The sequence below is a fragment of the Solea senegalensis genome, linkage group LG16 (genome assembly GCF_019176455.1).
Source record: "Solea senegalensis isolate Sse05_10M linkage group LG16, IFAPA_SoseM_1, whole genome shotgun sequence".
Lineage (NCBI taxonomy): Eukaryota > Metazoa > Chordata > Actinopteri > Pleuronectiformes > Soleidae > Solea > Solea senegalensis.
The window spans coordinates 17,776,956-17,800,238 of record NC_058036.1 but is presented as its reverse complement, the minus strand read 5'-3'; the positions used below and the strand labels follow the sequence as shown (position 1 = coordinate 17,800,238).

General features: G+C 41.5%; 3 protein-coding genes across 3 annotated transcripts in view; all 3 read right to left on the bottom strand.

The window, feature by feature from the left end:
• Positions 1-523: 523 nt before the first annotated feature.
• lin52 (lin-52 DREAM MuvB core complex component) lies at positions 524-11,527 on the bottom strand. The gene is made up of 6 exons (XM_044047707.1): positions 11,127-11,527; positions 9,958-10,032; positions 9,812-9,849; positions 9,595-9,661; positions 9,255-9,338; positions 524-1,190 (listed from the first exon to the last, which is right to left on the bottom strand). The coding sequence occupies exons 1-6, from the start codon at positions 11,143-11,145 to the stop codon at positions 1,135-1,137; spliced, it is 339 nt and encodes a 112-aa protein (XP_043903642.1). The 5' UTR covers positions 11,146-11,527; the 3' UTR covers positions 524-1,134.
• A 64-nt stretch (positions 11,528-11,591) lies between these two features.
• pomt2 (protein-O-mannosyltransferase 2) lies at positions 11,592-17,655 on the bottom strand. The gene is made up of 21 exons (XM_044047690.1): positions 16,956-17,655; positions 16,659-16,743; positions 16,482-16,586; positions 16,271-16,379; positions 15,935-16,043; positions 15,648-15,807; positions 15,467-15,573; positions 15,277-15,359; positions 15,055-15,164; positions 14,890-14,956; positions 14,747-14,807; positions 14,595-14,673; positions 14,338-14,489; positions 14,164-14,255; positions 13,991-14,067; positions 13,839-13,910; positions 13,674-13,733; positions 13,485-13,590; positions 13,248-13,388; positions 12,719-12,830; positions 11,592-12,259 (listed from the first exon to the last, which is right to left on the bottom strand). The coding sequence occupies exons 1-21, from the start codon at positions 17,258-17,260 to the stop codon at positions 12,154-12,156; spliced, it is 2,298 nt and encodes a 765-aa protein (XP_043903625.1). The 5' UTR covers positions 17,261-17,655; the 3' UTR covers positions 11,592-12,153.
• Positions 17,656-18,445: 790 nt separating this feature from the next.
• LOC122783036 (latent-transforming growth factor beta-binding protein 2-like) overlaps positions 18,446-23,283 on the bottom strand; it is an 85,288-nt gene continuing 80,450 nt past the window's right edge. The window contains exons 39-40 of the mRNA XM_044047673.1: positions 22,146-22,295; positions 18,446-20,566 (exon numbers count right to left, since the gene is read on the bottom strand). Coding sequence (XP_043903608.1) covers positions 20,391-20,566; positions 22,146-22,295 — 326 coding nt within the window. The 3' untranslated portion in view covers positions 18,446-20,390. The remainder of the gene's footprint in view (positions 20,567-22,145; positions 22,296-23,283) is intronic.

The window sequence follows — 23,283 nt, the reverse complement described above, 5'->3', positions numbered from 1 at the left end:
AAGTGGTAGAATTGTGTGAATAATCCATTCCCACTGGCGGAAACAGCAGCCTCTGTCCACACGAATCATAAAAACACTGGTTATTGGACGTCCGGGGAGGAGACGTGTAACTTGTTGGACGTGAGTGACCAGAGCCTCTGCGACGTCTCCTGCAGAGAACAGTCCCAGGCTTTGTCTTACCTAATTACAGCGGATGGACTTCTTTTTTGTTTCCCATTCAGCATGCCTGTCTGATTCCCTCTCTGCTCAGCCACAACACTGAAGTGTGCTAATTAGAAAAGAAACGGTGCTAGTAATTATGTCAACCCTCATTATTGGCGACGACAATGAGCAATATTATTATTTTTTTTTTTTTTACAATGCAGTGTTTTGTTTCAGGGACATTCCTGCGTCCAATCCTCATTAAAAGGGGGGAAAACAAGAGCCGGAAGCTGGGAATGTCCACAGTCAGAGAGGTGACACAGAGTTAGGGCCTAATTAGAGGTTCTCAGGTCAGGCTAATGAAAACTGCTGCGTCACAATCGAATTTTCATGTTAAAACTTTATTATACAACCTCACAACTGCACACAAATCATGTTTAAAATAGAAATAAGAATAAATACCTGCAATCAAAAGAGGTCTAACAAGCTACAGAGAGATTCTGTTTAAGTTTTCCATTCACCCTTTAACACCGAGCGTATTGCTTTGCGTTACCGTGGTTACGCGACAGTTTCTGAAAGCTGAGAAAGTCGCCTGTCAGAGCCAACGTGTGGATATTACGGGAAATTTCACTTGCGCCGTATCAAGGAACCCGGATAATCAGTGTCTTTGTCGCCAGAGAGACAAAGATAAAAAATGTTATTGTAAATATGTTTACACTGTTCAAATGTTGTTTGTGTAGTAAAACTTCTTGTTTTTCTTCACTTTACACTTTTAAAACAGTATTTTAACATGCGGTACGGATCATTTTGAGGGGTAGATGTTAAAGGGTTAAAGGAAAGGCTTCTATCTAGAATGGAGTTTTGTAAGAAGAGGACCTCGGCACAGTCTTTTGTTTGTCGTGAGGGTCTGAACGTATTCGGACTGTGTTTCTACACATATACATCACATTTTAGAAATCACAAACACAAAAACAAACAACAAAACTGGATTTGTCACTTCTTGGGTCTCTCCAAGATGTTCAGGAATTTCCCCCTGGTCATTTCCCTTGCTGAAAAAAAATAAAAACAAAACATGACACATTGAAGATAAAGCGCAGGTTAACAGACTCAGATTTAAGTCAGTACGATCAGAAGAGACCACAGTTTTCAGTGCTACACGGTTTCTGTGGCTGCTGTAGTTTAGTTATGCAAAGCATGTATTTAATATCTGCAGCATCACGCTGAGAGGTAATTTATACCAACATCTGTTCAGCCGCGACATGGAAAACAACATAAAATGGAGACGTAGTCGAAGAAGAGGCTGGTGATTGTCACCTCGATGCGTTGAAGCACGAGTTACTCAGACCTGCGTGTGCATTTAAGTGTGATTCTGTGTGTGTGTGTGTGTGTGTGTGTGTGTGCACCTCAACGAGACCACACACTGCTGGCAAAATGTCTCCATCACCCTCAACCTATATTTAAACGTAGGACTAATGAAGACAGAAAAAATGTATTATCTTTTGTAAGAATTATATTATGCTAATTCACCATAACATATTTAACCCTGGGGGGGTGTTTATAGGTCACATATTCAAGCTTTAAAAAATGTCTTTTTTTCGGTCTTCTTATGTGTTGCTGAGTCAAAGTTATGATTCATTTTATCTCGCATTTTTAGTCATGATATAAAGTTGCGATAATTGTGCAGGAGTCACAAAAAGCGGACTCTTCTATCTGTCTCTAGTGGGTTGGGCTAATCCAAAATAGTGAAAACAGGGGGAGGTGTTCTCTGAAGACTCGCCGTTTACCTGTGAAACAGGGGTGCTCTGAACACCCCCATTAGCACTTGGTACTTTCCTCCTGATGAATCGACCAGACAACTAGGTATTTACAGCCCGAGAAGAGACGTCCGACACAAGAATCGAGCCGAACAATGCCGAACTGTAGATCAGTTAAAAAGACTTAAAAATCCTTAAAAACGTGTGTTAATCTCCAACAATTACCAGTAAAATGTCTAAAATCTCAATATTTAACAGGAGTCTGTGTATTTAGTGACAGCACTAATGATAACGAGCGGTATCACAAACCCTGCCGCTGTATTTCAGTCCAGTGACTGAACTGATTCTAATGATTCAGTTACACTGGCTTTACAAAGTCACCAGTCACTCGTTTGTGTGTGTGTGTCATGCGTAAAACAAAGTCGCACAGTTTCATGCAGCCGTGCAGTGATGACTCCGCCCACGTAGCTGAGTAGGTATTTTTTATTGTAGTGGAAAACCCACCTAAACCATGCTGTGTGAGGCGAGTTGCTGGGACCATAGTGGAAAAGGGCCAATAGTCAATTATGTGTTGCTTTAGCGTGTTGATTATGTGCCACATAGTGTAGACAGTTGTGACACACTAATGTCAATGCTGTCCATCCTTTGTGCGACTGATCTCCACTGGAAGAGCAACAATCATCTCTGAGGCTTTTCTTGCAAAGGACAAACCATTTTCTCTGCAGCAGCATCATCATAAACTGAGGAGAAGCGTCTTCCAAGTGCAGTGTGCTTTACTCTTTAAGGAAAAGAAGAGAATCAGGCTCCACGACAGCCTTTATGAGCTGCACAGCTCCATCACCTTGGTGACTTTATTTTGCTTTTAACTAACCTTGTGCATCACACAAATATAAGACAACAGGCAGCGACGTGGGGAGTGATTGCAAACGGGCATTAAGGCAGTAAGTCATCCACCTTCACGATGTCTGTAAGAAGAATGTGATCGGGATCTCAACTGCTGTGTGCCGGCGTGAAGGGGGGCCCGCCTCCTCTGGCCCGCCGCGGCTAATGAAAAAGCCAGGGCAGTTTTGGTCATTTAGATGAGTCGCACAGCGCGGAATGATAATGGCGCCTCTGGGCGTGCGGGGCCACGTCACCTTGAGGTGTCCATCATTAGGTTAAAGATGATGCTAATTGGAATGGGACGGATTCATTTTGCACGTCGCTGTCTCCTCGAATCACACGGAACAAAGTCATCAGTGGACCACTGGGTGAGGACGACCGGCGCCTCGGATTGAAATGAAGCCGTCAAAATTAAGCGCGTGAAAGTAATTACACCGAGATGACCCTAAAACCGCCAAGTACATTTGTGTCATTTTTGTGATTAGGTGGAGTTATGCAAAGACCGGCAAAGGGGAGGGGGGACCAGTTCATATTTTAGATTTTTAAGGTGTTCAGTCTTAGCCCTCTGTCTCTTGATGAGAGCAAACTATAAAACGGTTCAAAAATGGCTGAGCCGTCTCCTCCCGAGACCGTCAACCTGCGGAGCGTTTCATTAATTATGGCTCGGCTCAAGATAGAAACTCGCAGCACTGATATCACATTAAAGACCCAATTACACATAAATCAGTGCTCAATTCACAATGTCTCTCTTTTCTGTAAAAACTAAAAAAAATTAAATATAGGGGAAAACGATGCAGCAGGAAGAGGGAGAGCTCATGTTTTTGGTAATGGGGGGGGGTTATTATGGCTGAAAGAGTCACATCTGTCAAAAACTCTCATGGGTTTTAATGATATCAGCGGGAAAGAATATTAAATAAAAATGTAACAAATCAGAACAAAAAGACACAAATGCCGCCTAATTTACGCATGAATGATGAATGAATGAATGTATTAATTATGAGTGCAATACAATGCACAATAATGACACATGCATTCATTTGCATCTTTGTTGATAAATAAGATAAAAAGTAACTTAAGGTTTGCAACAGAGACTGAAAAACACCCGAGATTAAGTCACAATAATTCACCTATTTGGGGTTTTTAACTTCTGGTGGTGCTCAATTTGAGGTTTGGAAGACACAGATTTTTTTTACCATTTCCTGACCATTTCCAACTCATTTATTTATTTATTTAAATCGGGGAAATAATTGCCACATTAAATGGAAAATCATGAAAATCGTGAAAATAATGGCTAGGTGCAGCGCGAGCCAAAATGATAATGTGAAAATGGACCTCAGCCAAAAAAAAGGTAGTAAAAATATCAATCAATATGGAGAAAAAAATTATTTTATATATTGTAATTATATTATTTGCAAACTTTTTAACGCACTCTTAAACACACACACAAACACACACACACACATAGACAGGGTTTGTCATACAACAGGGGAGATCAATACTGATTAGGGGGACTTAGAGATTTGTTTAGTTGATTAGAAAGGTCAATTACTAATTTTGCACTAAGTTAATCAGCATCTTGTTACGACTGCCATCCATACTAAATGACACTTATGGATTTCTGCGGGGGCCATTTCCGTGCCCTGTTGATTTGTTGCCATCTAATTATCATTCAGCCCCGACTGGTGTGAGATTCCATCGTTGTCTTCTACGCCGTCACATTTGTACGTACATTTGATATTCACAATTATCAATTCACTTATTTATAATATATAAACAGCAACATATTAAAAAAACAAAACACAGAAATCAGGAAAGAGACAGGGGATCTCTGTCTCATCATCGGTCTACTGAGCCTCTGGATAAAGACGTGTTTGATTTCGGCTGCTCCGCAGTAAAAATGCAGTAGCAACAATGGAAATGAACTTCCATGTGAAGACAAATACACTCCACAGCTCGAGGTTATTTACGATCGGACTGTTTACTATAGAAGAATTAAAGAGCCAGAGGAAGTCTAAACTACAGGAAATGCAGTGGTGTTGTGGCAATTTCCTGTTCCACACTGGCAAACTGTTTTCATTTGTCAAATCCCCGGTGGCTCAAATGTAAATTGCAAAGGAATCGCGCTGGTGTAACATCTTACTTCCCCCCACCCACACCCCCACCACCCCGTTCACGGTGAGTGAGCTGGGTGTCATTGTCACATCCCCTACTCTCAGCCCCCGCCACAATCCCCCTGTGTATCAAATGAGAGTAAGCGTCACTCTCATCTTCCACTCCCCCACCTCCGATGCAAGATGGCACACTCCCAGTGAGCCACTGGACCCGGTGTTAGCTCCACAGACAGACGACCACCTGGGTTAACTGGAGTCTGCGACTGCCCCCCCCCTCCCCACCCCCAGTTCACTTTCATTAAGAGTTAAGAGGACTTATCTGACCCTCACTGCCCATCTTCGAGTGCTGCTCAGCTATTATGGGCTGTAAGCTTTATTTAATGGATTTAACATCTACTTTCGCTGCTCTCGCCCCTCTGGGGACAAGGGAGACACAGAGAAGATGACACACACACACACACACACACACGTGTGTGAAGAAACACTTGGAGGCACATGTATTCAGCATATGCACCCCCTCCTCCCCGATACCCCCACCCTCGCCTGGCAACACATACACCTGACGCTCATGTTTGTGTTCAAAATTCAATTACCCACTTATTGATACTTCACAGGGATATTTAAGATGCAGACACGAGCTGTGATTTCCCAGGGGAGCCACTGGTTCCTCTTTATGTCCCAACCGAGAGGGCCCTCCTCTCCTCTCCTCCTCCTCCTTCTCCAATGCATTTTCGCCTGGCTGACACACACACTCACACACACACACACACCAAAACAAACACATCTGCACCCTCCCACCCCCATGCCCCGGCCTATGCCTGTTCAAGAGGTGTCCTTATTAATAGGCAATCAGTCAAAAACCATTCATTAAAAAGCCTAAAAGGTTTTACACCCGCACTATGATTAGCTGGGAAAGAAAATCCAATGAATTCCTAATGCCTTTATGGAAATGAGGTGTCATTTCCGATCTGCTCAGGGAGGAGGCAAGCAGGCAGAACTAAGCAGCGGTGTTTGAGCGAACGTGCGCGCGCGTGTGTATGTGCAATTCTGCCTCCCTCTTCTTTTCTACACAGCTCCGACACTGATCCCGCTTTAGATATGGACAGACTCTAATAGATACAACCTGCTATACCGAGGAAACTTTCTGACAATATGCCGCACAATATTTCTGGATCAGCTAATAATGTGTAAGAACACCAAGGATGTAGTGTGGATGCCAATTTCCAACAAACTGTACAAGGTGTGAGGTTACTGAACGTTCAGACGATGAAAGAACACAGCTCTGAACCTCCCTCCAACCTTGTTTCACTTTCCTTCAAGGAAATAAGCATTGCTGCAATTCATCGCAACTATGAGCCTGCAGACACACAGGGGAGGTGAAAAGACAAGCATAGTGAGTAGTATTGGGTGAGGAGTATGAGGAGGAGGTGGGGGAGTAAAGGCAGTGGCGAGGAGGCATCCCCCTGTTCCTCATTCAGCGCCTGTCATCCCGGGCACTTCATAACCGAGCGCTCGGCGGTCAGCCCCGTCCTGATGGATTGATGGAGGCACATTAGCACCAGTGGGGGCCGGTGAATGCAATCATATTCAGCAGCGGCACGCGTCTAATAGGCCAGAGATTGATCCTGCGGGTGAGGAGGAGGCGGCGGCGGTGAATGTGGGCCCCATTAGAAGCTGTCAGGACAGGGCGACCTTCAGCCTCACCTTCACACAGGAGGATGTAACGGGGGTCAGAGTGGTTCTACGCTCGGTGGCATCAGAGGCAGAGCACAAGCGGTGCCGCACAGGTGCCAACAGGTGGTTTGATACCCAGCATAAGTCTAGTGATGGCGTTTTTGCCTGGATGTAGCAGCATCTTTTGTCTAAGCTTTAAAGCAACACACTTACTGTAATGTGTTTGATATTTGGCATCTGTTTAAAAGATTACAACAAAAATACCTATGCTATTCTTTGGATGAGAGAAGATTTTTGCATCACTTGGATCAGAGAATAACAACCAACAAAGATATAGGTTGAGACACATTTTTAGATCCTGCCAATGTGGTTTTTCTTCGGGTGGTTTGTGCTGTTAGTAAGCAGCTTTACTCAAATGAAAAGGATGAATTTTCTGGCGACACTTTATGTCCCAAGGAAGAAATGATTAGATTTTAGAATATGGATTCAGTCATCTTGTAAAATAGGGGAGTGAATTAATACTGGGGGACACTAAGCAGCCTTGGTGGAGGTTTGTACTTTCAAAAGGTTTTCTTTAGCTCTATCACTGTGGACCTGTGAAATTTTGTCAAATTTTGGAAAATTTCTACCACTGCTGAGATAATGAATGACAAAAAAAGACAGGTTGTAAAATCACAGCAGTGTCTCCTTTTAAAACCTTGCCTCATTAGCATAGCATCCTGGCAGCAATACAAGTGTTAAATGGGTAGTCGGTAGCCTTGAGCCCACAAGTGTGATAGAGCACCATTAACAACTCCAGCAGCCATGTTTAGCTGCCTCAGGACCCGAGGCCCTCCACTGACTCCCAAAGGAACACTCAGCTTTCAATTACCTCCAATAACAGCACTTATCAGAGTCTTCAGCTTTCCCCGGAGACGCGGGCTTGATGCCGGCGCTCAGTGGCCCAAGACAGGGGCATTCATCACGGGGTGGAGTAACAGCTGGGGCCTGAGGAAGAGGCACGCGCCAAAGCCCCTGTGGGACAGGACCAGGCCGTCCTCACACACACAGCACATTACTGAGGGTGCTGGTGGGAAGGGGGAGGGGCATACGGGGGCGTCACATCCTCCTTTCACATCTATGTTATCACACATGTACAAACATGAGTGCACAGAGAGTGCACAATCTGTAAGAAAAGGCAGAAAGCAGCTGCTGAGGTGTATTCTAGCCAAGGACTGATGATCATCAATGTCTCTGCCGACTGCCTTACTGCAGTCGGGTGCATGAGTTTTTTTTTTCACTGGTTGATTGTGCTCTGCCCATTAACAAGCCCCCCCACTTTAATAGTCCACATGTTGAGGGGGGAGGGGCAGTAAATCCTGTCCCCTGCTCTTCCTCGGCTGTGACTCCTGCGGCGTCTCGTTTATGGGTGGTGAAGAGCGCACAAACATGATGAAAAAGTAGCCGAGATTTACAAGACCTCCCCTGACAGCCAGGAAAAGGAGAAAATTAAACCAGAGAGCATTAAACAGGCACCCATTACGCGGCTGCTCCCACACCAATAATAACCATCATTGTGTCCCATCATCCCAGGGCACATGACATGATTGCAAAAGCCTGCCGTCCCACACGCGTGACAGCGAACATCTTCATCCCAGCCAGATTACACGCTTCTCTGGGTTTGGAGTCATGGAAATTAGACACTTACTCAACAAAATCACTTTGTGACTCGTGGTCTATGCAAATGCAACACGTTACACAATCTACAGACACTTCCTGGTTTTCTGTGCTGTCCTAACTCCTGTAGTATGTAAGTATTTGTGCATGACAACATGGCCAAACATTGTAAAAACAACTCGGTCTGAAATAAACTAAAAATCTGATGATTACTTTAAAATCTTTATAAAGTTTCTCCCCCTTGTATCTCACAGATTTTGCCAAAGCTCTTCCAAATTTTGTTTGACCTCATTAGATTAATATGTAAGCTGTCATTATGAAGTATGACTTGTACGCTAAAGCCGCAGTGCAACATTTCTAATGCTCTTTCTGTGGATGAGGTCACATTACCCGTGTGCATGTTGGCTATATTGGACTGGTTTAAGCTCCATGTAAACTTATGGGGCAGCTTTACCATCATTCTTCATTGCATCTATGCTTTTTCACTGGGAAAACATAAATACCCATATTTCTCTTTTCAAAAATAAGAGCACTTATCTACTCTAATCCACACTCCACAAGGATTAGGACAATAGAGGCAGTGAGGAATGGATTAAAAATGAGATTTTGCATCCATCAAATGCTTGAGCACTTGTTGTATGGGCTCTTGTGAGCGTGACCTTGTTTCTTACCTTTCCAAATTTAACCTGATTGACCTCAATCTATTATTTGAATTATTCACATTGTTAGACAGAAATAAAGAGCTGATTCTTAAATGTAAGCGAAGAATATAGAAAATGATTGCTACATGATGTATTTGGTTTTTGGATCAAAAAATAAATAAAAACAAACCACATCAGCTAGTGTGCATTAACACTGTATTTGGCTTTGAAAGTGAATGAACAGAGCGAGGCTGTACAAATCCAGCTGCTAAACACAGAAAGGCTATGAGCACCATCTAGTGGTATCATTTTATTATTACGTTTGCATCAACCCGAAACCTTTTTAAAACCACAGTCTGTACTTGTGTAACTGTTTGTGTTGTTCATGTACTCACACTCCTCTAAGCCCAGCTGGTAGGCGAGGTTCTGAAGGCCTTTGACCTTCTCCATCAGGTTGGCTGTGGTCAAACTCCCTAGTTCTACAGAGGGATAAGGAAAACACTTATAGCAACATGTCTTTGGACTGCAGGAGGAAGCCGACGTACCTGGAGAAAACCCATGCCGGCGAAGGAAGAACATGCAAACTCACTGCACCAATACGGCACATAATAGCTTGTTTTAGCTTGTTGACAGTGTATGTATGTTATGTTTACTTGTAAATATAAATTCTGCTCACACTCACTACAATCGGCCTGCTTTAACACAGACTGTTGCTGGCACACAGTATGAACTTACCTTTGAGCATTTCAATATCCTCACTCTCTAGTTCAGCCATCCACTTGGGGGGTGAATTAGTGATGGGCTGTAATGTAAGACACAGCAAAGGTCTCAGTAGATCACGCACACAAGAGTTGTACTACAGGCTTAAAGTACGTTACAGTACACCATGCCTATTTTCACCCAGTTTATCAATAAACATACATAAATAAATAAATAAGTAAATCTGACTCACATTTTTACAAGATGCAGCAAATTCTGCAACTCCGGGCACTGCGGGAGAGATTACAGGATTACATAAGATCCGTGATAAAACAACATAAAATATTATTAAATAATTAAAAAAAAGAATTATGCAAAGATGGGAGAGTGTAAACTTACACCGTTCAGGCCATAGGTCTGGCGACGCTCTGTCCAACTTCTCAAAACTCAGCAGAGAAGACTCAAAATCGTCACCTAGCCAGATAAAAAAAGGTTTTATTTCTGTTGTTATACTTGATGGAAAGACATTATTTTTATTTCCTCTCAATTTAACTAGCAACCAAACATATCATTTGCTCAAATCTTTGCAAATAGCTGTAGTTACATTATACTACCTTATACTACACAATGCAAATCGTCTATGACATGGTCTATGACAAATAACAGGCTACTTATCTTTCCTGAAAATTAATTGGGACACCTGCAGTAAACAAGATGTATGTATATGTATTACACATGTAAAGTAAATGTAGATAAGTCCTAAATTAACAGAACCTATTATAAAATGTACAAACAATTGGATATTTGGTCTGAAATAATGGCCAGACAAGGATATACAACTTGGCAATTTTGTGGTTTGTAGACACAAGGTCACTTGACAGGACATGGAATCTACAGAAAGGGTTTTTCTCAAATATTAATAATTATTTAAAATACAGCAAGCTTTAAGATCCAGACAGTTGTGATATTGAAGGTAGTGGAAAAAACAACAACAAACCCCTGTTATGTTCTTATATTTCCAGATTTTTTTCATATATATATATTGGTATAATGCTCAGGAGAAAACTGAAATAAATAAATACATTTATATGCGTTTTAAAAAGGTTAAGGTCCTTCAGTGAAAATGAGTGAATTCTTGTCGCTTATTCAACACCTTCACAGCGATGTGTTCCACTATAGCACGGTTTGTTTAGCTGTTACGCCAGTGTACAAGCTGCAGTAACTATAACGCGTTACAAGAGAGTTTGACGAGACTACATAAATACTGACGATGCTGTGGACAAAGTGCAGAAAGTGTTAGCATTGATATATCCAGGTTAGATGTCGTAGTATTGTTGTTATGAGTTGAATCTGAACGGTGGGTCCAGGCTCTCTGTGTCTCTGTGTGCTTCCCATTAGCCAACGCCACAAAACATCACTAAACAGTAGAAATACGGCGCTAACATGTGCTCTACCGTATCAGGGTGTTCGTAAAGACAAACATGGGAGTCGTTACCGATTTAGCGAGAGTTACGCTGCCAAATGTACAATTTATCCACAGCACAGTCGAGTAAGGAATTAGAATTTACCTCCATTTGGCGACGCCATCTTCAGAATTAACACGTGACAGACGACAGCCAATCACAGCAGCCGTTCTCGGAGTTGACGTGTTGGGGTGTAGTTCACAAACCCGCCACTGGGTGGTCAACGGTTGTGGCTCTGGCATCAAATTTGAGACCTAAAGAAACGGAGCCTACATAAAGTGAGATACAATAATATAACAATAATAATTAAGACATACACCATGCAAATGTATTTAAAACGTCAAAGTTTAAAGTACTACTTGTTTCTTTCTTTCCACATAAAAAACAGTATACTCGACAAGGAAGTTGAAATGTGAACACACTTACATTTGACATGGAGTTATGTGGTGTTAGTTTGTTGACTATAAACTAAGTAAAAAACTGTTTGCACTCAGTGTGTAGGTGCAACAGCTAAGGACTAAGTGAAACAGCAAGACCAAATAGAGCCATGGTGAAATAACAAGCACAGGCTATGAGAATATTCCACTTTATCAATCACACTGAAATGCAAATGACACAGAGTCAGCCGTGTCAAAACAGAACCCAGTACTGGGCAACACTATGAACAACACGCAGTACAAAAATAACAGGCACAAAGATCAAGACAACTAAATGGGGGAAAAAAAGAAGCATCTGATTCAATGCAACTGCGCAACACTTGGATCACTTGTTCCTTTCAGGCACTTTAGCTTATTATTGTGACACATACAGTATACAAGTTCAGGATATACAGTATATTGAGTGATGCAAGTTAAGGCAGTTAGGTGATGAGTATGTGTCATTTTTAATTGCCAACATTCCACAACACTCTGGCTCTCTTACTGCACCAACTCAAGTATCTCATCAAGTTTTCTTTGTACCACAAAAATGTCGAGACGCATGAATACTTAGGTAGTAATGTAGTGTGTATTGTCACACCGTACCATAAAACCATAAAAAGACCATAGGGTCTGTGAGATGCATAGTTTAACTTCCTCATAATTTATAACAGTTGTTACACATCCCATGCTTTGTGTTATCTGTGAAGAGCTGCCTAGAACTCCCAGGAGTCCATCCACTTCAGACCAGCCATGGCGCTGCCTGGCTCATGTGCCAGCGGACCCGTCATCCCGTAAGAGAGCGGATGGAACAGGTAGAAACTGACAAGGGACAGAACATAGATCACAGTGAAGTCAACAAAGTACCTTTTTTGAAATCTGATGTACTTTCATAAGAGTGCAGGGTTGTTTGCGAGTTACTCGGCCACTTTGGTGCACTGCCATTTTAAACCTTCAATGACTGAAGTTGTCTTTAGAGAAAGTGATGCATGTTGTTACAGAAAATGTATCTGCTTTCTTGCCAGGACTTAGCTAACAACATCGATACTTCTCTTATATCACGTCTGCGTATTAAATATGAAGCTACATTTAGATTAGTGAGGAATACTGGGATATGAGATACATGTTGCAGCTTGCTGGTTATGGATCAAATCATCTGTATAATCACAGAAACCTCATTCAACACACATATATATATATATATACATATATATATATATATATATGAGAATGAATCACAGTACAGCATTAATACAGTAATTGCTGTACTGATCAGCTCACCTGTAAAGAAAAGTAAACAGAAGTACAATCAGCCCGGTTCTCTGGAGCCAGTCAGAATAAGGTGGACGGAGCAACAACTCAGTGCTTTTTAAGAGGATGTCAAAAGTAATTCCTGTGAGAGAGAAAAAGATTAAACAGAACATCATGTCATGTACCATTTTCTCAAAGCCTCAAACACCCTAATGCGACATTTAGGTGAGGTGCATAAACACGTTATTTAGCCAGAGTTTCTTCACAATTTGGATCTTCTAAACCAGGTAAATCAGCTACTAAAAATCTTGTTCACAATGCACCAACAAAGAACTGCAGTACCGAAGCAAAGTTTAAATTTCTGTCAGTTGACCCTCACTAGATCTTTAAAGTACTTATTTAGTAGACAAAAATGGTTGATATGCGTCTTTACTGTATGTAGTTTCTTATATTTCTAATGCATCTTCGCACACACTCATCATTAACTCGCCCACAGTTTGAAAAACTCTTCTCTGAAAGAAGGAGTGGAACTGTGGGTGAACACAGTGGGATGTGATACCTGTGAGCATGCTGCTGAAGAGCATGGCAGGAAAGTAGTGGTGATAGTAGAGGACACGGCCCATAGCGTAGAAAGGTGCATAGTGGAGCAACCAACCAAGTAGAAGCAATCCTCCTCCTTTCATCAACAAGTGAGAGTGCTCTGAAACAGAGTGGGGGTACAGAACAAATTATTTTATTTATTATTTTTACAGCTGCTCTATCAAATCAAAGAAATGACCACTATCAGTGATTGTACCCATTCTTTTTTGGTCCAGGGAGAAACCTCTTTGCAAAGCTATGGATGCCACCGTCACCATGAGGAGATACAACCCCAAACTGGCCAAGTTCATCCACCAGATCACCTGAAAAAGAGTCATTGATTATGAGCATTTAATGTGTATTGATTGGGCCGAGAGCAACAGAAGAGAAATGTGAAAATACTTACAGGGTTCCCCAGCAGGTAAACACGATACTCCGTCTCATTCACCCCTGAAAACCTCAAACCCTTCACACACAACAAAAAACAAGAACGCGTCCAAGTTTAAAATGGTCAAGCATTTAATTTCGTATTTGCAAAAAATGTATTTTATAGCGTAATCCTTCAGTGTACCTGGTAGTTCATGGGCCAGTGCCAGGGTTTTGAGTTCATTTCATTGTCTTTAGGTTTCAAGCCACTGTTGCCCTAAAAAGACATTTTTTTTCAGAAAATAATTCCTGGTAAAAACGTTTTTTTTTTAAACACTAATGCTCAATGTTTCTTACTCTGATCATAACAATATGGGACTCCAGTAAGATCTCCAGAAAATGGGGCTTCAGCACAGACAGACTGATGTTTGGCACTGCCAAAACATACAAATGTAAAAGTTAAGTAACTGCTGGCGAGTGATTGATGATCAATAAAAATATGAAGTTAGAAAGTCTTGAGTTTATTGTACATTTGGGATTGATATGATCTTCAATGTTCCACTGAGAGCTTGGGGTCTCCTTCAAGTAGGGACTGCACGTCACCTCCCCCTGTTCCCAGCCCCTGGGTGGAATCAGAACTTGTCGTACACAACAACTTTCACACAAATAATTCACCATGTCAGAGCAGAGGTGACTACTTTTACCACTTTGGAAGAGTCTTGCCAGAGGAGTAAAGCACGCAACCGGTAACTCGGTGCAGAAAGCGGACTTTGCTGCGCAGAACCTTCACCAAATCACCCTTCCGACCTCCACACACCTCCACCTGCCACAGGTCATTACGGTCTCCTGTGGCATTCTATGGAGAGAGCAAAGATGTGTGATATGTTACACTGAACATGGAAGGTCATGGCATCTTGAGCTGCTGTTACGGCAGAGATCATATAGAGTGTGTTGTACTCACAGTGCCATAACCTGTGACTTGGAAGTGTTTTTTTGTCAGAGGGGCTTCATGGAGGTGGCTGTGAAGGTTGCGAGTTGTTCTGAAGAACAAAGAACATGAATCATTTAAATGGAATCAAGCAGATTATTACAATTCTTTGCTTATACACGTACTCTTTGTGCTCCAAACGGATGATGTCACCATGGCGAACCAGATCAGGGGTCCCAGATTGAGCTTGATGAACAATAGAGACACAGACATGAAATCCCCGTGAAGTTTAACTCGTCTGTATATCAAATCAACCTCATTTACTCACATTCATTATCAGCTGGTCTGTGAACACGCCACAGGTTGTTGTAGTCCTTATGAAGATAGGCTGTCACCTGAAAAAAGCAAAGGAAACAGTTGATTTATTTAAAATAAATACAATTATTAAAGGTGCATAATTATGTTAGTTAAGGTTTAAATCCGTTAGACTGACCTGCTGCTGCCTTGCCCCCACTCCCTCTGGGTATAAATGCCAGTGAGAGTGCAAATAGCCTCCAGCAATTCGGAGATTTTTCACAGTAATGGTGGAGCCATAAGAAAGGTCTACATCATAAGAATATTAATACATCATAAGAACCACATCACAATGACACAAACACATTAATTATTTACTAAACACTGCTGCAGCATGATGTTAAATTTGTTTGGCACTCACACTCAGGCATGGATGCGTTGTGCAGGTTGTTACCGATTAGCCGGGACTGAAAAGCGGAACTGAAGAAACCATCTCCCTGTCCACTGGTGAGAGAATACAGTCAGGACACAAATAATTCAGTGGACGTCGTCACGCAAGACAGTGTGAGGTGAACAGTAATCGCACAGAGTCTGCAAAATATCGCACTTACCTTTTGTTGAGCACGACAAAATGGACAGCAAATATTGTTACATAGAGAAAGAGTGGAAGAAGGATGAGGCCAACGACCCGTGCTAGGAAGTGCTTCACAATGTCCACCTAGGGCCAGAAAATAATAGTTCAGAGGAGTGACCAACCATCAGACAATATCAGTAAAACATGCTGTTGTTTACCAGTGAGAGGCTAAGGTCTCCCAGAAGTCTCCAGAGGTCGAAGACTGTGTTCAGTCCCACCAGAAGAATGACAAACAGGCCCACAAACTTAACCCCAAATGCACCAGCAAGGTTTGTGCCGGTCAGTAACAGCCACAGCCACCAGGAGGCAGTAAAAGGCCTGAAAGAAACAAGCAGGGGAGAATATATCCATATACAGTATTGATCAGCTTCCAGTTTCAGGATGACACTGCTTGGGACAGGGCAGCAAAAGTAAATGTAAGGATCTGAGGTTGGTGGTCTCCTACCTGTGTGCCAGCTGGTTGAACTTGACCATGCTCAGCACGGCTGCCATGATGAAGAACATGAGTATAGGGTCTAACAGGATGTACTGGGATATGGTGATGCAGCCAGTGTCTGTCAAGACAGGGAAATTGAACACATAATCATGCTCTGTCATCAACAGGATAAATATTGGATGTGGCAGAGCATATTTACACTTAAGCTGCTGAAATTAGAGATATATATAACAAAAACTCATGCTGCATTCAGTGAAATACACAGAGAAATTAATATAAAAGGTAATGTAATCGGTATAGTCCTGCATAAATATGTAATTATTAATCTATTAGATGATCACTTACCAAATATAAGCAGAGTGGCAGTGATGAGAGCAGCAATGTGAGACTGAGACAAGTCCCGAACTAAGAGGTAGGCAAAAATCGGGAGACAGGAACCTAGCACTGCACAAAACTGCATGGAAAAGGAGCAGGACAGACACATACTTAGATAAGAAAATCTAATTTAAAATAATTCTGATAGTCACAAGTTTATCTTATCATCAAATCTTCATACCCCTCTCATCCCTGCGTAGCTGTGGTGTTCATATTTATCCCCTGGCTTTACAAAAGGAAAGGTGCCATCATAGCCGGTCATGTAGCCAGCGAGGCCTATCAGCATCTAGAGGAGAGGACAGGAAATTAATGATAGAGAAGACATTTCCTATCACCAAAGAAATTACTGCTGTCTCACTTTTCCAAGAGGTGGATGGACGTCAAAGAAGAAGGTCCTGTTGATGTAGTAGCTTCCCATCTTTCCAAAGTGTGTCTCATCCCAGCTGAAACACCAACATTATTCATTGTTAGGCAATGGGACAGTATGAATGACATGATTTTCCTGACCAATTGTGCAAATATGCTTTAAAATAGTTATTTGATGTTCACAAATACAGACAAATAAGGAACTAATGTCATTAAGGGCTGTTCTATAAAAAAATTAAACTACACCATGACAATACAATGACTGCGTTAACAAACAGCATGGACTCACCACACATGAGGGGGCTCTGTTATCTTGTAGAGGCGTGTAGAAAAGGACAGACCCACCACCAGCATCAGCAGCACTGCAGCTGAGGGACTCTCTACAGCTACAGACTCTCTGTTACTGACACGTTCCCTGGCCTCAGACTGAGCTAATGTCCCATTAGAGGACTGGGTGTCATCTCCAGGAACAGGAGGACAGTTTTTGTCCTCCGACACACCAGTCTTTTCCGAGGAGGAAAAGTTTTTCCTGTTTCGTAGTGATGGTGTTTCTCCTGTTGAGTTCCACTGTGTCAAGCGGTCTTGTGTTGCCATTTAGGAAAATAAAACCTGTAACAAACACCCCAGACTCCTCTTCCAGGCCTGGTAAAATCATTTACGTACAGCTAGTTGACATGTAGCTGTACTTAAACGCTAATGTTAACAATAATAAGGTGTGATACCTCACTACCTGATATCAGGTGTCAGTATCTCTTGTTATGATAGCGTCTGTCCCAGATTCCTCCTTCTCAACAGATTGTCGGGCACTATTATAGACATATTGTCGTCAAATTACGAGAATAGCTTAATGAAAACACACTCGTGCTATATCTTAATAAATAGATTAACTAATACATGTCAGCGACGTCCAAACTTTCCACAGTCTCCCCGTTTTATTTTTCATGAATACACATTAGCAACACTGGTAGCTCCAGTCGACGACAACGCGAAGCGACAGACAGGGATTCTGGGAAGTGTAGTCCTATATGTTTCTTTAAAAGTGGGTTCCGTATTGTTACTCAAACACATTTCCCAGAATCCTTAAGGAAAAGCTCGCTGCTTCCTGTTAGCCAATTGGAAAAGCAGCTGGAAAACCAAACAACGTCATTGCGACGTTAAAAAAGGCCACTAGAGGGAGATGTCGTATAATAAATCGCTTTTCGTGTGCAGTACATGAGATTTTGTGAATATTTCTGAGCTTCAGTCCTGATTTATTTGTATATGACTGGATATATAAACCATCTGATTTCTAAATACAAACACTGTTCGTAGTATATTTGTGTTTTTATCCTGGTCAATGCCTGCTGCTTCACTCCATCTCAGAAAGAGTGTGCCATTAATCCTAGTACACATGGAACTAGTTTACATGTATACGATTTTATACATGAAAAACAAATTAACATAGTACACAAACAAGGTCAAACTAACTTCTGACCTTCATCAGCTGTAACATTTAAGTGCTAGAATAATCCAGTAACATTTTATTTTGATTAAAAACTCTGAATGGTGTCATATAATTGCAAACATAATACTTTTAAGCGTTCTGATGGTTTCAGTAGTTTTACTGTCTGATGATCTGCTTTCACATGTACTATATTTGCACGAAAGTATTATATGAAATACATTGAAATACTACTTTTAAATACTATATACTACATTTCATGGCAGAAAATTATTGTGTGAATGTATAAAATAAAGTGTTACATGGTTTTCAAAATAAGAGTCATCGTCAAGGAGATGGTGATTTCTTTTTATGTTTTTATTTTCATGACTGATAGCAATTACAGTCAAGAGGTAAACAAAATTAATGAGCATTATACTGTATTTCCAATGACCACAGCTTTACAGTGAGAAATGTATCTGGAAATGCTTTAATTATATGAACTTTGTCCTAAATGTTAATATTTCTGTTCAGGTTCAGCACAGTAAAGTACAGTAGACAAAAAGAGATTATGAAGCAGTTTGCAGATTAGATTTGTAGGTTTGTAGATTATGAATATAGGTTAAAGGCATAAGTCATCAACTTTAAGTCATCCTCCAAAGATAGAACGAGTTGCTGTTGGGCTTCCATAAGGACACTTTCATTCCTTAAGACAATTAATGCCATCATTTCCTTAAACCTGAATGTGTATGTGACAAAATTCCCAGAACCAAAGCTGATGCTGTCTTTGATACATTCATGACCAAACAATCTAATTTAGAGACTTGTTCACAATATTTAGCCATAACGTTGTGATGTGTTGTTGTTTTTTTGCATTTCAAAAGCATCGTCTTCGTAACAAAATGTCTGCAATTAGAACAGTGCTGCCACTTCCAAAAATATATTTCATTGTCTGCTCCACAGGGCAGGGTATACACACACACATACACACACGCACACGCACAGTTCCTCTGGTACAGTGTCAGCCACTCTCCTCATACATAAAAAGATATGCTTTAAAAAAAGAACATTTTTACAGACACAGATGTATAAATCTACAAAGCTATAATGCCAGAATCTCCTTACACTTTATGTTTTATGACAAACAAAATATTGGTTGTTCTATAATGCATTAAGATAATATGTAACAAACATAATACATAGTACTAGATCTGTACAAAACAAACCTCTCCAACACAGCCTTTTTGTCTAGAGATGCACACGCGGGAGTCGTCGTCTGATGTGAGGAATGAAACATTATATTTACTTGAGAGGAGATGTTTGTGTTTTTACTTTCAACTAACGTACCTTATATTTTGACAAGTGAGGCCGGAACGTAGGCTTGAATCAATCTTTGATGAGCAACGGTGCATCGTCTTAATTATAAAACAAGTTAATAGTGTTAAAAAAATAAAAATAAAGTTTTGTTTTCATACTTGGGTCAATCCTACTGCACCTTTTCTTTTCAAACATAGAGCATCATATACATCTATAGTCTTTCCATGTCCCGGTACAAAAGGCTGAAGATTTGAAAGTAAGAATTCTTCCACTTCCACCTCGTATTGAACGTTGACGTACAGGGAGTCAGCTGAGGGAGAAGTGCTTTCTGTTTTGTCACCCTTGGCATCCGTTCAGTCCGAGGCCAACGCTAAGGGACGACAACTGAGTGAGACAATATTGCTAAGAGGTTTGACAGTGATGCACAAGCTGCTTTTTTCCTTTTTTTTTTTTTTTATGAGTGTCTGATCTCACATGACAAAAGACAAATATTATCTCCCCACGCCGTCTCCGAATCAATTTAGTGAGACAAATAAAACTCGAGGATCCGAGTACGCCCTCTGAAATAGATCACTTTTCTTATACTTTGCAGAGGCCAGTCATGTAGAAGAAATAAATAATACAACAAGAAAAATAGGAACTGACAGAGAAAATAGTGTGGAAAATATATCTGTGTATCAAATTGCCCCGGGCTTACTGAATAAAAAAAAAAAAAATCAGTCCACAAAATCCCTTTAAGGCAAACGGATATCTGGAGAATACTAAAACTCATGTAATACATTCACTGCATTGTATTCCTGGTCCTCTTGAATGTGTATGAGAGGGATCTGTGTGTGTGCCTTTGTATGTTTGTTTGGATGTTTCAGCGTCAGTGTTGGAGGTTTAGTGCCAGGCCCTTGAGGAAGAGGGCAGTAGGGTGTTTAAGGGGGGACCTTTGAGGGAGAGGGAGAGGGAGAGGGAGGAGCCAGCGCTACGACAGTCGCCACCTCAGTTTCCCGCCTCCCTGGGCTCAGACTCCGGGATCGCTGGGATGCATTTGTGCGGCTGGGCGGACGCCACGAAGCCCGGCAAACAGGTGCACTTGTACGACCCTTCCGTGTTGGTGCACTGCCCGTTCTGACACAGGGGCACTTTGTCACTGATGTCTTCACACTCGTTTATGTCTGCAGGCAAAAAAAAACAGAAAACAAAAGGAACATGAAGAAGTATTAGTCACCGGGGAGATTTCACAGCTGGAACAGCTGCATGTGTCACATCTGCTGCTGAGTGCTATGAAAGATGGGAGACTGGAAGTGAAATAATGATCAAACTCTGACAGTTCTTTCTCCTCCCGTTATGGTTCAATTAGTAGCTGTTCTGCAACGCTTTCAATAGCAGAGTTTGGAATGCGGAGATCAAAAGGTCAAAAATAATAATAATAATAATAATAATAGGTCTTATTCAAGAGTTGTTGCCCAATCTTTGTATTAATTATCGATCAACCAATTGGTTGTTTGTTGTCTGTAGGGCTGCAATGATCAGTAGAATAATAATTATGACTATTTGAATGATCAACTGACTGGTGATTGCTTATTGAGTGTTGTTTTCTTAAAAAAAAAAGAATTAAAACAAGCTCCTCTTGAGGTCCAAGAAACACAGATTTTCTGGACGGAACAACTAAAGGAGTTGCAGCCCTAGACGTCTGTGTGTTCAGAGATCAGAGATCTTGTATTCCATTGTATTCTTATGTTTGAGTATTTGGGGGCTGCAGACCACTTGTTGCATTCGCTGCATTAATCATTAGTTGCTTCCGTTGACAATCACATGACGAGTGGGCAAACCCCCCCCCCAAAAAAACCTTGTGAAACAACCAAGCTTCACAACAGCAACTCATCAGACTTGGAGAAGAAGTTGTTTGAAATATTGTTTCACCTTGTGAGCAATAAACAAGGGTGTTTTTAATTAGTTCCGCAAAAGTTCACGTCTGGAGGCATAATTCCTCATTTTGTGTATCACTAATCAAACAGCGGCGTCACATTTGCACGTCAGCTGAACAGAATCTGAAGTGAAATTAACAAGGCACTGGATTATGTTTACTTTTGGCCCCAAAGCGGTTTTTCTTTCCCTCGTCTGATTGTCATTTCACAGCGTTCGGTCTTAAATGAACCTTCTTCTGTTTATGTCATGTTTTGCTGAGGGGAGGGGGGGGACGTTAACGGTGATATTTATAAGAGGAGGCATGGCACAAGTTGAGCAGCTCCCACATGTTTCCACCGTGTCGGTGTTCAATCACTTGATAAGCATGTATGCGGTCGGAATATTGAAAACATAACATTCCACTACAACAAGACAGACTCGCAAAACAAACAAAATGCACTTAAAAGATATCATTTCTCATGGAATACACTGAGTGGCCTCCCTGCTCTTGGCAGCATGTGACCGGACAATTCCAGACCAAAGGCGAACACAAAAGGTTCTGTGGAGTACGCTGCTTTCATTAGTTTTTCCCATGAAACATAACTGAATGCAAGGTTGTCAAATTCAAAGCATTTCCTTGAAATTAATGATCCACTACATGAGGAGTTACCTCACTGAAAATGAATTCAGGACCTGGCTCAAGACAAAGGCTTGAACGTGAAGGGAGAGCTCACAGTGATTTGATTTGAAGTTAAGTGACCGACTCTCTATTAGATCTTCGGAACGGTCTGGACCTTCATACTTGGACAGCAGAGCCTGATCTGTGGGTGGCCGCTGTGAACCTACCAATGCAGGCCATCTTGTTTAAGTCAAGTTCGTATCCGTCGAAGCAGTCGCAGGTGTAGCCTTCTCGCACGCGCACGCAGCGGCCGTTCTCGCATCCATTCAGGACTCCACATTCCTCCGCTTGGAGACCCTCGAAACCATTGAAGCGCTCTGAACGGACACAGAAATATGAATGAAGGACACATATGTTATTAGTAAGATTTACTATACTCCACAGGGGGGGTTAAATGTCATGATAGCTAGCTAGAAAGCTAGTTAGCTAGTTCGCTAGATAGATAGCTAATTCACACAATATTTTATACGACGTACATGTACATTATGTACCTGCCCTCAAGCTAAGGAGAGAGTATACTGATGCACACACTGGTTTCACATTTGATGTATATAATTAGGATTTTGCCTCTAGCTTATTGCTATGGACAAAATGATGGTCACTGGCCGGAGCTCATAGTTTGCCTGCATTTTACTGACAAAATGTTTTTTTTTGTAATTTTGTGGCGGCACGTTGGCGTAGTGGTAAGCACTGGTAGTGGTTAGCATTGTTGCCTCACAGCAAGAAGGTGCTGGGTTTGATTCCTGTTCTGGGACCTCCCTGTGTCTGAGTGGGTTTCCTCCGGTCTCCTCCCACCTTTCCTTTTCCTTTAAACCTCCAGTCTTTCTATATTACGTTGGTAAATTTTGTCTTATTTAGGGAGCGCTTCATTGACCTTGCGTTCTAACATTTTCAAATATCGGACAATAACATTTATTTGATTGTAAGGAGCCATAATCGTGACTGGGATTAAAATACAATTGTGCAGCCCTACTGGACATACAGGTTTATTTTTTAATAAAATAATCTACTCCTAAAATGTCATTCTGGATGCTTCTTGTGGTTTTCAGGCAAAACTGGTCCAACTGTCTGTAGCCATCTCGCTTTACTAGTGCTACGAAGTTGTTGCCTCCATCCGTCGTGACATAAAATGCACGTCACTTCTCGTGTGCAACGTGGAATGCCTCCACTACATCTAAACAAAGCTTTATTGAGACACAGAGAGGCGTGAGGAGGTGATGGGCTTAATTGGCATTGTGTGAACTCATTTATTATAACAGTTAGTATAACATTTATTCATATTTAAAGGATAAGAATATGCAAGAA